The following is a 13,908-nucleotide window of genomic DNA, read 5'->3' as shown; positions in this document are numbered from 1 at the left end:
TACCTGAGACAGTATTTCTATTTTTCTGTTTTCAATAGGTGATAGCTACAACATCATGCATTGGAATGTGGATTCCTCGTTCAACGATGTTTACAGATTTCACTGCTGCCGTGTATGTGTTTTTTCCTGTTCTTACAGATATTTTTGAACTCAGGGCTGTTTTGGCTTTAAAAATTGCTAGCACTTTGCAAACATATAGTTATTGTGTTGAACTTCCCTTTGTTCCATAGAAACAAAGTCCTTTATCAGGTGAGAAAAATGGCATTAACTCAGTCTCTTATGGTAGTGTAGAAACTGCCAGTTAAATGAAGGAACTGAATGTTGACAGATTGTATATATTTGAAGAGAATTCTATTCTTTAGTTTGTATCCTAAAAGCTTCTGCATTCATTTGACAGCTGGACTGAAACAAAGGGGATTTTTTTTTATTCTCAATAATGTCTTAGAAAAACAAAATATTAACGTGTTGTCGAAGGCTTTCATGGCCGGGATCACAGGGTTGTTGTATGTCTTTCAGGCTGTGTGGCCATGTTCCAGAAGTATTCTCTCCTGACGTTTCGCCCACATCTATGGCAGGCATCCTCAGAGGTTGTGTCACAACCTCTGAGGATGCCTGCCATAAATGTGGGCGAAACGTCAGGAGAGAATACTTCTGGAACATGGCCACACAGCCCGAAAGACATACAACAACCCCAAAATATTAACCTTTGACATTTCGCCAGTCTTTTCTTAATAGTGGAAATCTTTTTTTAACACTGAAGAAAGTTAATCAATATAGAAATGATTTCCAGGTTGGAGATCTGTATGTCAAGGGTTGTCAGTTCTTGAATATAAAAGGAAAAATTAAGAATAATATGCTTGGCATCAGGAATTAATGGAATAAGAAATACCTTGTGAACTTTATCCATTACATTTAATGGACAATAAGTTTATATGTTATTTTTTTAAAAAAAAATTATTAAATTTTTATTGAAGGGTAAGTGAAATACATAGACACAGTTTAAAAACAAATGACAGTGGGGGATAATTGGGAAGGAAAATAAGGGCAGGGGGAGGGAGTGGAGGGGAACAAACACATAAGGATCAACACGAAAAGGGTGAGGGTACAGTGAAGACTTCCATTCTATCCCCTTTTCGGAAAATAAATTCATTAATGTATAATTGTTACTATGTCCCGGTTCAATTTACTGTTTTAATTTTTCATTAATGTATAAGTCAAATTTTTCCCAATTTGTGTTTTTGATCAGTTTTCCTCTAATTGTTTTCAAATAAAAAGTTAATTTGTCCATCTCCTTTATTTCTTCTACTTTTTCCAACCAATGTTCCAGTTGCGGAACCTCTTCTGTTTTCCATCTTTTTGCGATTATTATTCTTGCTGCTGTGCATATATACATAAATAGTTTATCGTCATTAATATCTAATTTCAGCGATGTGTCTAATATTCCCAATAAGTAGTACTCGGGTTTCATTGGGAATTTCACATTCAAAATTTTTTGTGACTCTACGTGGATCATTTTCCAAAATTTTTGTAACTTTTCACATGTCCACCATGTATGAAAAAATGTCCCTTCCTGCTTTTTACACTTCCAACACTTATTCTGGTAATTTTTATACATTGAATTTAACTTTTTGGGGGTCATGTACCATCTGTGAAATATCTTTAACCAATTTTCTTTTAAATCCCATGCATAAGTATATTTTAACTTCTTATTCCAAATCTGTTCCCATTCTTCCATTCTTATTGGGCGACCAACATTTTTTGCACATCTAATCATGCAATTTTTCACTGACTCAGTTTCAGTAGACCACCCTAGTAACATATTGTAGATCTTAGAAATTTCCTTCCTGTTTGTTGATAAAATTTTATCCCATGTGCTCTCCTCTCCACTGAAACCTACTATTTTATCTTTTATAAATTGCTCTTTAATTTGCGCATATTGGAACCAGGAAATACTTTTAAACCTATCTTTCAGTTCTTCCTGAGGTTTTAATTCGTATTTTCCCTTCTTTTTCTTCAAGAGGTCTTTATATCTGGGCCAATTCTTCCTTCCTAGTATATTTCTCTGATTCGCTTCCAGCGGCGAGGTCCATAATGGGGTTTTATTGTACAAAAAATTCTTATATTTCTCCCAGACTTTAATTAAGGATGCTCTAATAAAATGGTTGCCAAAGTTTTTCTCGACCGCCCGTTTTCCATACCACAGGTATGCATGCCACCCTCTGCGTAAATCGAACCCCTCAAGGGTTAAGATGTTTTCATCAGCCAGGGTGATCCATTCCTTGACCCATTTTAGGGCGCATGCCTCATAATAGAGATGTAAATTTGGCAGGCCAAATCCCCCTTTACTTTTAAGATCTGTCATTACCTTATAATTTACTCTTGGCTTTTTGTTCTTCCAGATAAATTTAGATAGCTCCTTATTCCAGATTTTAAATTGTTTTTGGTTTCGGAGAATTGGTAAATTTTGGAATAAATGTAACATTTTTGGTAGGATACTCATCTTGATCGTCGCTATGCGGCCTAGCAAGGATATGTTTAGTGATTGCCATTGTCTTAAATCTTTTTGTATTTCCGTCCATTTGTCCTGGTAATTATTTTTCAGTAGTTGAGCGTTTTTCGCTGTTAGCCAGATACCTAAATATTTTAGTTTTGGTGTTATCTTTAAGCCAGAGAGTTCTTGTAAGGTAACCTGGTTTTTCTTAGTAATATTTTTTGTTAACATTTTTGTTTTTTGTTTATTTAATTTAAATCCAGCTAGGTTACCAAAACGTTCTATTGTCGCCATCCATTTGCTAATTTGTTGCCTGGGTTCTTCGATAATACATATTACGTCATCCGCAAACGCCCGAATTTTGTACTCCTGATTTCTTATTTTGGTGCCTTTCAATTCTTTATCTTTACAGATACTGTTAATTAATATTTCCAAAGCAAAAATGAATATAAGGGGTGAAAGTGGACAACCTTGTCTCGTTCCTTTTTCGATCTTAAAGTCCCGTGATTGTTGATTATTTATCGTTACTTTGGCCGTTTGTCTGCTATATATCGCTTCTATAGCATTCAAAAAATGGAAACCTATGTCCAACTCTTTAAATAATAATTTTAAAAAAGACCAGTTTAAATTATCGAATGCCTTTTCCGCGTCAATAGCTAGCAAAGCAATTTCTTTTTCATGATGAAGTTCGTAATATTCAATAATGTCCACGATACATCTTACGTTTTCACTCATGTTTCTACCTGGGAGGAAACCTTTTTGATCAGGGCTTATCCAATCTTTTAAAAACTCCTTGAATCTATTAGCTAGAATTGTCGTAAAAATTTTATAGTCTGCGTTCAAAAGAGAGATTGGTCTGTAGTTTCTTATATTCGTCAAATCACTATTTTCCTTCGGGATGGCAACAATTTCTGCCTGTAACCATGATTCGGGCATTTCCGAATTTCTTAAAACCGCATTCATGATTTTTTGTAGATAAGGTAATGTTTCTTCTTGGAAGACTTTATAGAAATCAGCTTGAAACCCGTCTGGACCCGGAGCTTTATTTGTTTTCATTGTCATTATTACTTTTCTAATCTCCTCTGTTGTTATTTCTTTATTTAGAAGTTCTCTCTGTTGATCTGATATTTTTTGAAACTTGAATTCCCCTAGATATTGAGATATTTCATTTATATTGACCTCTTCTTTTCTATATAGCTTCGTATAATACTGTTTGAATTTCTCTAATATTTCCTCGTCTGTTGTGTATGTTTGGCCATTCTCTATTATGTTTGTTATCTGCTGTCTTTGTTTTTTCTTTCTTATCCTTCTCGCCAGCCACTGGCCCGGTTTGTTTGCGTTTTCGAAATTGTATTGCTTAATAAATTTCAGCTGTCTAGCGGTTTCTTCTAATTCCCTTTGTGTTTTCTTTTTCTTCCAGGTTGATAGTTCTTTTATTATTTCTTTGTTTGATGGATTCATCTTAAGATTAAATTCTAGGGATTCTATTTCTTTCTTAATTTTATTTAATTCTTTGTTTTTCCTCTTATTTTTCTCTGCCTTTTGTTGAATAAAATAACCTCTTGTGACTGCCTTAAACGCATCCCATAGAGTTTGGACTCTAATTTCCGGTGTATTGTTTATTGTAAAGAATTCCTTTATCAGCTGTTTATTAATTTTTATGTCTTCCTCTAATTTCAATAAATTTTCATCTAGTCTCCATCTGTAAGTTAATGTTTTCCTATTAATCGTTGTAGTTATGGGACAGTGATCTGATTTATCTCTGGGGTGTATTTTGATTTCTTTTATTTTAGTACATAATGAATTAGAGACCTAAACCATATCAATTCTCGCCCAGGACTTGTGCCTAGCAGAGAGAAAGGTGTAGTCTTGCACTCCTGGATTGTGGATGCGCCAAGCGTCTTGTAGGTCGAATTCTTCTTTTAATTTTACAAAATTTTGTGGAATTAATCTGGATTTAACATAGTTTCTGTTTTTAGTTGAATTACTTGTATCAAGTCCAACATCTAATACTCCATTAAAGTCCCCCAGTATTATTAGATGATCGAAATTTACTTTCATAATATTTTTCCTTAACTCATTCACAAAATGTTTTTTAGGACCGTTTGGAGCATAAATGTTGCAAATAAGGTTTTTTTGTCGATCCATGTCAATCAAAACTGCTATATATCTTCCTTCCATATCTTTAAATTGAACTGTTGCTGGGATGTTTTCTTTAATATATATTACTACGCCCCTCTTTTTTACAGTATCAGACGCAATGAATTCTTTACCAATTCTTTTATTTGTTAAGTGTAATGCATGTTTTGCTAATATATGAGTCTCTTGTAGGGCCACAACGTCATATTTTTCTTTTATTAATTGAGACATAAGCGCTTTTCTTTTACATGGGAAATTTAGTCCGTTGACATTGTTAGAGTAAATTTTTAAACAGTGCATATGAGTTCCTTTATTCATGTTTACTTTCGAGGGGTTCATCAAATTTCATTAGTTCTTGGTCTTCATCCGGTTCTTTTCCTACGCCTGGTGGTATTTCTTCTTCTTCTTCTTCTGTTGCTCTGTTGTTTTATTATTTTAGAGTTCTCTATTTTCAATAAATTGATCTCCTTATTTGTTCTTACCATCTCTTTTTTCAAAAAACAAATCTCCTCTTTAATTTCTTTTTTCATATCTAGCAATTCTTGACATATTTCTTTTTGTTGTATACTTTGTTTGTCTAACTTTGTCTGAGATTCCTTCTGATATTCGTCTTGTTTCTCCGCCAGTTTCTGAATTTCTCTTAAGATGTCTCTAAGATTAATGTCCTCAGATTGAGAAGGCCTTCTCAAAGTACTTTTACTATTTTCAACCTTCGCTCTTGCGCCTGCCATCCTTTAAATTCAAGGGAATTTTAACCTTGTCTAAACTCAGAATATTTCCAATTTTAATTAATGTTTCTCCTGTTTGTAACTTTCCACTCTATTTTCTCCTTTTTGTAACTTTCCACTCTATGGTCTCACCAACCGTCAATACTACACTTGATTTTATGTATTTATGGCCCTTTACAGTTCATATAAATCATATAGGTCCACTCTTTTCTCCCCCAAAAAGCTTATCAATTGGCCAATCTTCACAATTAATTCAAATGCGCCTACCCTTAACAATTAATTCAACTGCATCTACCAATTAATTCAAATGTGCCTATCATAAACCAATTAATTAACTAAATAAACAAATTAATCTATAAGCCAAATAAACCAATTAATCCATGCTATCTCTAGAATTTGTTATTGTTTGAGTTCTTTACCCTGTACAACTTTGTGTAGTTTATTTATTTCGTCCACGTGCTTATTCTCTGTCCCACGAAGTCCCACGAAGTCTGTCCGTCTCCACGTTGCTCCTGTCCCTCGTCGTTCACTACTCGAACTCAGATCGCTGATCCGTCGCTCCTACAGTGCTCCGCTTTTCCGTTTCGTTTTCCCCCACCACGGAGTTTGGTTAGTTATGGCACCATTACTTCAGGGAAAATACCATTCAGAGTTTTCCGCTGGTTGTTTCCTAATAAATTTCTTGGTTTCCGGCAGGGACCTTTTTAGTGAAACACCACCTCATCGCTTTGTTCCGCCCTCACCTTGAGGCCGTACGCTTGCCCTTACTGTGGCGGATTTCCTCTCTCGTCACTTGCCTCTCTCTCGCGCCTTCCACCAAGTCGCCCCAAAGCCAGGAAGATTGTTTACAGGAGGAGGCACGATAGCCAAAACAATCTCCAACCAAGGTCATCCGCCATTAAGTAAGTTCAGTCCACAATTGCTTTACAATTAGTCCCGCCTGGAAACTTTAGTCCATTTCTTCAATTTTTAATTAGATTTTAAATTTAATTTTAATAATACTTTGAAAGTGTTGAGAGGGTATCTCTGTCTAGAGAGAAGCCGCCTCGCCTCTCTCCTTTCAGTCCGGAATTATTACTCACTTTTGGATCTAGATCTGTTCTTATAGTCTTCTCCTTTGAACCCGGAGTGCCGATCGGAGATAGAATCTTCAACTTTATTTTGACTTTCTTTTTGTTCGTCTTCTTCTTGGTTTAAAAGTGTGAGCTAGGTTGGCAGTGAATGCGGGCTTAAAGCCCGCTGCCGTTGGGATGGTCCACGATCCCCGCACTTCCCCGGACCCGTGCGCCTCGGATCCTTCGAGGTTCGGATCAACAGGGGTGCTTGGGGCCTTGCGTCCCTCCACGCCTCGATCCGCGAGGAGAGGGGAGCTGAAAGCTCAAACCCGACTGTACCCAATCGATGGTTTGCTGGGAGCCCTCAGCAAACCCGACCTGCCGCCATGGAAGCTCACAGGAAGTTTATATGTTAATGCCTCCATATGGTAGGTAAAGGTAAAGATTTTCCCCTGACATTAAGTCTAGTTGTGTCCATCTCTGGGAGTTCGTGCTCATCTCCATTTCTAAGCTAAAGTGCCAGCGTTGTCCATAGACACCTCCAAGGTCATGTGGCTGGCATGACTGCATGGAGCGCCATTAGTTTTCCACTGAAGTGGTACCTATTGATCTACTCACATTTGCATGTTTTCAAACTGCTAGGTTGGCAGAAGCTGGGGCTAACAACAGGACCTCACCCCACTCCCTGGAAACAAACCACTGACCTTTTGGTCATCAAGTTCAGCAGTTTAGCGGTTTAACCCACTGCACCACCGGGGCTCTCCAAATGGTACTGAGCTCAAATACACATCTCCTAATTTTATCTTTAAATTCTGGATTTTGACTGAACTAGACTGATGTTTAATTACAGAAACTGAATTTTAATTTCAGTTAGTGGTAGCTTTAAGAATGTATAACTGTTTTTCCGGTGTGGGAACAATGGCAGCAGGATGGTGCTCCCTGGTGCTCCCAAGGATCACAGCAGTCCGAGTGGTTGGGTGAACGGTTGCTCCCCCTTCCTTTGGCGGATCGAAATCAGGAAGGTGACAAAACCCACAGGGGAGTTGAACCTTGGCCCGAGAACCGTTTCTCCTCAAGAGGAGCGGTCAGTGGCCGGGGCAAGACCCCCACAGGGAAGCGGACAACTGGGAAGGCGATTCTGGACCGGCAACAGGCCCAGGAAGACTACCAACCCCCCACATTTTAACTTTAAGAAATTGAAGATGCAAGAGTAAGTAAAAATGAATTCGCTTCATGGTGGCAATAGATCGGGACAATAACTTAGAGGAAGAAGAGAGTGGCAGTGAGAGAGGAGAGAAGATAAAAGATGGGGAGGCATGGAGGCGCAGAGGCGAGAGAAACGAGGAGAAGCAGAGACGCGCAAAGTGGGAAAATAAATACTGAAGAAAGGCAGTAAAGGAGGGAAAGAAAGAGAAAACAAAGACTACAGAAAACAAACAAAGAGGGGGGAAGAAAGAGAGGAAGAAAGCAGGAGTAGGTCAGAAAATGTCCGGACTGGGGGGAACAAAAGGAAAGACTTGACTAAATTGCAAAAGAAAACTTTATTACCAGCACGAATCAACTATAAAAATAATTGAATATAGCAAATTGACTCGGCTGAAATAATTGAAAATACCTAATTGAACAATACCTATAAACAACTTCCCCCCACCCCCACCCCCATGCTAAGAGGAACTCAATACAACTAAAGGAGAAATTAACTGACCTCGATGAGAGATTGTTTTGGCTACAAGGCAACCTAGCCAAAACAAAGAAGATACAACGAGGGGGAAGCAGGAAGTGATGGCTGGGAAGTGACGAACCGGGAAGAGAAGAAGAAACGTAACAATGTAATGATGCAACGTAACGTTGCAAAGACACAAGAGGGCAAAGAAGGACAGAAGAAGAAGGAAAAAGGAAAGGCGGAGACATCAAACAGGAGAAAACACAGACTTAAAACCAAAGAAACTGAATCATATAGGGATATTGAGGGAATATTGACAGAAGACGAAACGGAAGAGGAATGTTAAACAATGGAAAACACAGATCTCAACACAAAGAATACATTGAAGGGAACCAAAGAGAGGCAAATTAAAGAAAGGAGAAAGTGACCACAAAAGCCACAACACAGACTCTAAGGACAGTGGGAAATTCAAAGATACAGAAAGTGACATTGTGACCCAAGGGCAATAGTAGATTTAATATTATAGAAAGTGACATAGAGCACAAGAATTGAGAGCAAAGAGGAATAAAGAAGAATAAGTTATCAACAATTAATAATAAAAGGCAAGCAAGAATATAGATATTACAGACAAAATATTTATATAAATAATATAGTATATAGAATAATTGACTCAATTTAAACAATTTGATTTAAAAATAGAATAAAACATAAGATTAAGTTGAAGTTTTTTATGTGAAAATATAAATTTATCAGGCTAATCAATTCTGGTCAAAGACAATAAGGAAAATCAAGATATTCGATTTAGATCATTAAAACTTTTGGAGAGCCAAGAATAAAAGGTTAGATAACAAAGAAAATTAAATCAATAGAGTCTCACTTATCCAACACTCACTTATCCAATGTTCTGGATTATCCAACACATTTTTGTAGTCAATGTTTTCAATGCATTGTGATATTTTGGTGCTAAATTCATAAATACAGTAATAACTACATAGCAGTAATGTGTAATGAACTACTTTTTCTGTCAAATTTGTTGTATAACATGATGTTTTGGTGCTTAATTTGTAAAATCATAACCTATTTTGATGTTTAATAGGCTTTTTCTTAATCTCTCCTTATTATCCAACATATTTGCTTATCCAATGTTCTGCCAGCCCATTTATGTTGGATAAGTGAGACTCTACTGTAAATTAAATTAAATTTAATTAAAACAAAATACAACAAAGCAAAAGAGAGGATAATACCTCAAAACACAAAGATGGATAAAGACTTAAAAGAGGAAAAGAAACAAAACACAGGAGCCTTTGGGCAACCAAGGAGAAACTCACTGCCAGATGAATTTTCCCTAAAAGATATTATGAAGATTTTAAAATTCTCTGAAAAACAAGATAAACTTCAAGATCAGATGACAACTATGAGAAAGGAGTTAACAGAAGACATGGGAGAAATGAAAAAAGACATGGGGATATAAAGAAAGAAATATCAACTCTACAGAAGGAGATAAGCGAGATAAAACAAGAGAAACAGCAAATTATAATTACCCAAGAAGAACAGAAACCAAAAATAAATAAAATGGAAGAGAAATATACCAGAATTGAATCGAAACAAGAAAGATATGAGCAACAGCAAATGAAATATCAATTGAGATTCAGGAATGTGGCTGTACCGTTGTTATACCTTAACTTATCCTTGTCCCCCTAACCCCTCACCCGTGAACCCAACCCCCTAGACCTCCGATACCCCTCAGTAAGTATCACGTAACTAACCATCAACTACCCATGTATCTTCTGCTGGATATCTACTGGATATGCCCGTCGCAATAAAGTGGAGAGAGATGTTATTGTGTACTTTTCTAAGAAAAGAATAAGAGATGAAATTTTAAACATAAACAACAATGCTCCAAACTATAAAGGAAGGAAAGTGGCAATTCTGAAAGAAATACCATCAGCAATCCTGGCAAGGAGAAGAAAATATCTATTCTTGACAGAGGAACTAAAAAGATACCAAATCAGATTTAGATGGGAACACACCGAGGGTTTGATGCTAACATACAACAAAGAAAGATATTGGATTGACAGTATAATATTAATGGGAGATTTCAACAGAGTATGTGATATAAATATCTACAAAAATCGCAAAGGGAGGAAAGGATACCAGACTTGGGAAAACTGCCCAAAACTTTTATAGACATTCAGAAAGAATTTGTACTACAAGATACATGGAGGACACTACTTCCAAAGGAAAGAGACTATACATACTATTCTGGCAGACACAACAGCTGGTCCAGGATATATATGGTTTAGACTACCAAAGACATTACTACCCAAACTGATAAAATTAAAATACTACCAAGAAGAGATACAGATCATTGTGCAATAGAGACAATAATAAATAAAAGACTGAGAACAAAGAAATTGAGATTAAATGATAACTTACTACATAAAGAAGAAGATATAGAAAAAACAAAAAACTACTCAAAGAATACTTCAATTGAAATAATACACCAGAAGTGGATATACAGACAATATGGGATGCAAGTAAAGTGGTAATGCGCAGCAATTTTATACAACAAAACTCAAGATGAAATAGAGAAAGAAACAGTAAAATGCAAAAGATTCAACAGGAAATTCATTTGATAGAAGGAAAACTTAGGAAAAACCCCAGGGATAAGAAACCAAATAACGAATTGGAGATTCTGAACAAACAAAGAAATAATTTAAAACTAGAACAAAGAGCAAGAGAATTAAGATTTATAAAACAAAATAATTTTCAAAATGCTAATAAACCAGGAAAATGGTTGACAAGAAGACTAAGACAGAAAAAACAAGCACAATGGATTACTCAAATAACAGTAAACAATAAGACTTATATGAAGGATCAAGAAATTCTGAAACAATTTAACATATTCTATAAAAATCTATATAAGGCAGAGAATATTTAAAAAGAGGACATCGTAAACTATCTGGAAAAAATATCAGAAAAAGATAGAGAACTCTTAAATAAGGACATAACAGAAGAGGAAATTGATAAACCAATTCAAAAATTAGATACATCTAAGGCCCCAGGACCGGATGGTCTATCTGCAACTTACTATAAAAAAACTGAAAGATGAATTGACTCCAATGTTAAAATTAACAATAAATCAAATATTACACACCAAGAAAATGCCAAAATCATGGAAAACTGCCAACATTTCAATGATTCACAAAGACAATTCGGACCCAGCTAATGGAAAAAATTATTTACCAATCTCTCTTTTAAATATTGACTACAAAATTTTTACTAATATAATGGCTGACAGACTAAAATCCTTCCTGACATCGTGAATTAAAGAAGAACAATCAGGCTTTCAACCAAATAGAAACATCAAAGACAATGTTAGAAATATTATAGATGTTATAGAATATTATGAACATCATAATAAAAAAGAATGAGCAATTATGACAATAGATGCAGAGAAAGCATTTGATAGCTTAAAATGGAATTTTAAAAAATTAATTTAAAAAGAAATGGACGCAGGATACTACTTTATCAATGCAATAGAAACAATATACAAGGGCCAGGATGCTAACATCTGGATAAATGGCCAAGAAGGAGAAATAATAAAGATAGGAAAAGGCACAAGACAAGGGTGTCCTCTCTCCCCCCTCATTTTTATATTAGCATTAGAGTTCTTACTAAACAACATTAGAGAAGATGAAAATTTGAAAGGACTAAAAATAGGAAAAGAATCTTACAAAATAAGAACCTTTGCTGATGACCTTATTTGTACAATAGCGGATCCCATTAATAATTTTGAACTTTGGCTACAAAAATTTGAAGAATTTGGCAAAATATCAGGATTTAGAACAAACAAGGAGAAATCCAAAATTTAACCAAAAATATGACAAAAACAAAGCAAGAAATGTTACAAGAACTTACAGGTTTACAAATTGTGAAGAAAATCCGATATTTGGGGATAAACTTAACAGAATCTGCAGCTCCTGCAACTATACTCAACTATGGAATAAAATCAGCAAAGACTTTAAGCATTGGACACACTTAAAACTTTCATTGTTAGGCAGAATTTCAACAATTAAAACAAATGTATTACCAAAATTGATGTACTTATTTCAAAATTTACCGATACTAAGAGGCAACAAGATTTTTAGAAAGTGGAATAAAGAAATTTCAAAATTTATTTGGATTGGCAAGAAACCAAGGAGAAAATATACCAATTTAATAGATAAAAAAGAGGGGTGGATTTGGACTTCTGAACCTAAATTTATATGCAGATGCATGTGCACTAGAATGGGTAAAGGATTGGGCATTACTCAACAAAAAGAAGACATTTATACTTGAAGGACATGATTTGAGAGCAGGTTGGCACGCCTACTTATGGTATAACAGAAAAAGAATAGAATAAAAATTAGGCAATCACTTCATTCGGGCTTCATTACTTAAAACCTGGGAAAAATATAAAGCAAAATTTTATAACAAAACACCATTATGGATATTTCCGTTAGAGGCATGCCAAAGAAGCTAATTAGGTTGGAATATTTGGCCAATTTATGAGGACTTATTAGAAAAAAATTGACTCAAATTGGGAATTAAAAAGTTTAGAGAAATTAAAGACTAAATTTGACAAAATCACCTGTTTCCAATACAGACAAATACAAGACTACCATAAAGAAGATTAAAAAAATTGGATTCATGGAAAAGAACTCAATATGGGTCAAAATAATCCAAAGCAAGAAAAAGATTATAGCAAAAACTTATAAAATACTTTTAGAGTGGGGCACTGAAAAAGAAGTAGTGAAAGAATGTATGATAAAATGGTCAAAAAATATTGGAAGAACAATAGGATTAAATGAATTGTAAACAATGTGGAATAAGAAAATCAACTGTACATATGCATATGAGCAAAAAGAAAACTGTTTAAAAATGATGCACCAGTGGTATATGTCCCCTCAGAAAATAGCAAAAATTTCAAAAAATATGGATTACAAATGTTGGAAATGCGAGAAGAATGAAGGAACCTTCTATCACCTATGGTGGAATTGTGAGAAAGCTAAAATATTTTGGAGAAAAGTACATGAACCAATCCAAAAAAATTAAAACACAAAATACCCCTGAACCCGGAACATTTTTTACTTGGCATGACCAATTTTGAATGGACGAAAAACACAGATAAACTTTTTATATACCTTACAACTGCAGCAAAAATAGTATATGCCAGATCATGGAGGATGAGTAATATCCCAGAGAAAGAAGAATGGATAAGAAAAGTAATAGATGTCATGAATATGGACAAACTGACTGTAATATTTTCAAGATCACAAGGGAAGAACATGAAAGAGATGGACTGGACCCTCTTTACCGAATGGTTAAAAATTAACAAAATCAAATGGACACTTTAAAAATAGGAGATGACTGAAAAATTAAAAAATAGACAATATAAACAAATCACTACCACTAAATGCCATAGAAAGACAAGACAATACCAAATAGATAGAAGAAAAAATTTTTTTCTGCATGAAGAAGAATGAGATACCCCTTTTCATCCTTTTTTCACTTTTTTCATTTTTTTAATTTTAAAATTTTATTATTAATTTTTTTACTATTATCTTTATTTTTCTCTCTTTTTTCCTACTTTCCTTTTCTTGAATTGTTCCCCCACTTTTTATGTAAAAGAAACTTATTTTACTTTCAATAAAAATTATTAAAATTGAAGAATGTATAACTGTTTTATGTGACTGAGATATTTCAAAGTTTTTATTATGCAATAAAGATATATCCTGGAATAATATTATTAATTGCAAAGAAAAAAACCCAGAAATGAAACACTTTTTA

At 34.8% G+C, this 13,908-nt stretch overlaps 1 protein-coding gene across 5 annotated transcripts in view; it reads left to right on the top strand.

The window, feature by feature from the left end:
* Positions 1-13,908, top strand: part of LOC100553704 (organic solute transporter subunit alpha) — a 50,827-nt gene that overhangs the window by 4,987 nt on the left and 31,932 nt on the right. For all 5 annotated transcript variants that reach the window (XM_062975207.1, XM_062975206.1, XM_062975205.1 and 2 more), the window contains exon 3: positions 39-112. In XM_062975207.1, coding sequence (XP_062831277.1) covers positions 39-112 — 74 coding nt within the window. The remainder of the gene's footprint in view (positions 1-38; positions 113-13,908) is intronic.

This window comes from Anolis carolinensis, chromosome 3, assembly GCF_035594765.1.
Source record: "Anolis carolinensis isolate JA03-04 chromosome 3, rAnoCar3.1.pri, whole genome shotgun sequence".
NCBI classification, from domain to species: domain Eukaryota; kingdom Metazoa; phylum Chordata; class Lepidosauria; order Squamata; family Dactyloidae; genus Anolis; species Anolis carolinensis.
This window is presented reverse-complemented; position numbering and strand designations above follow the sequence as displayed.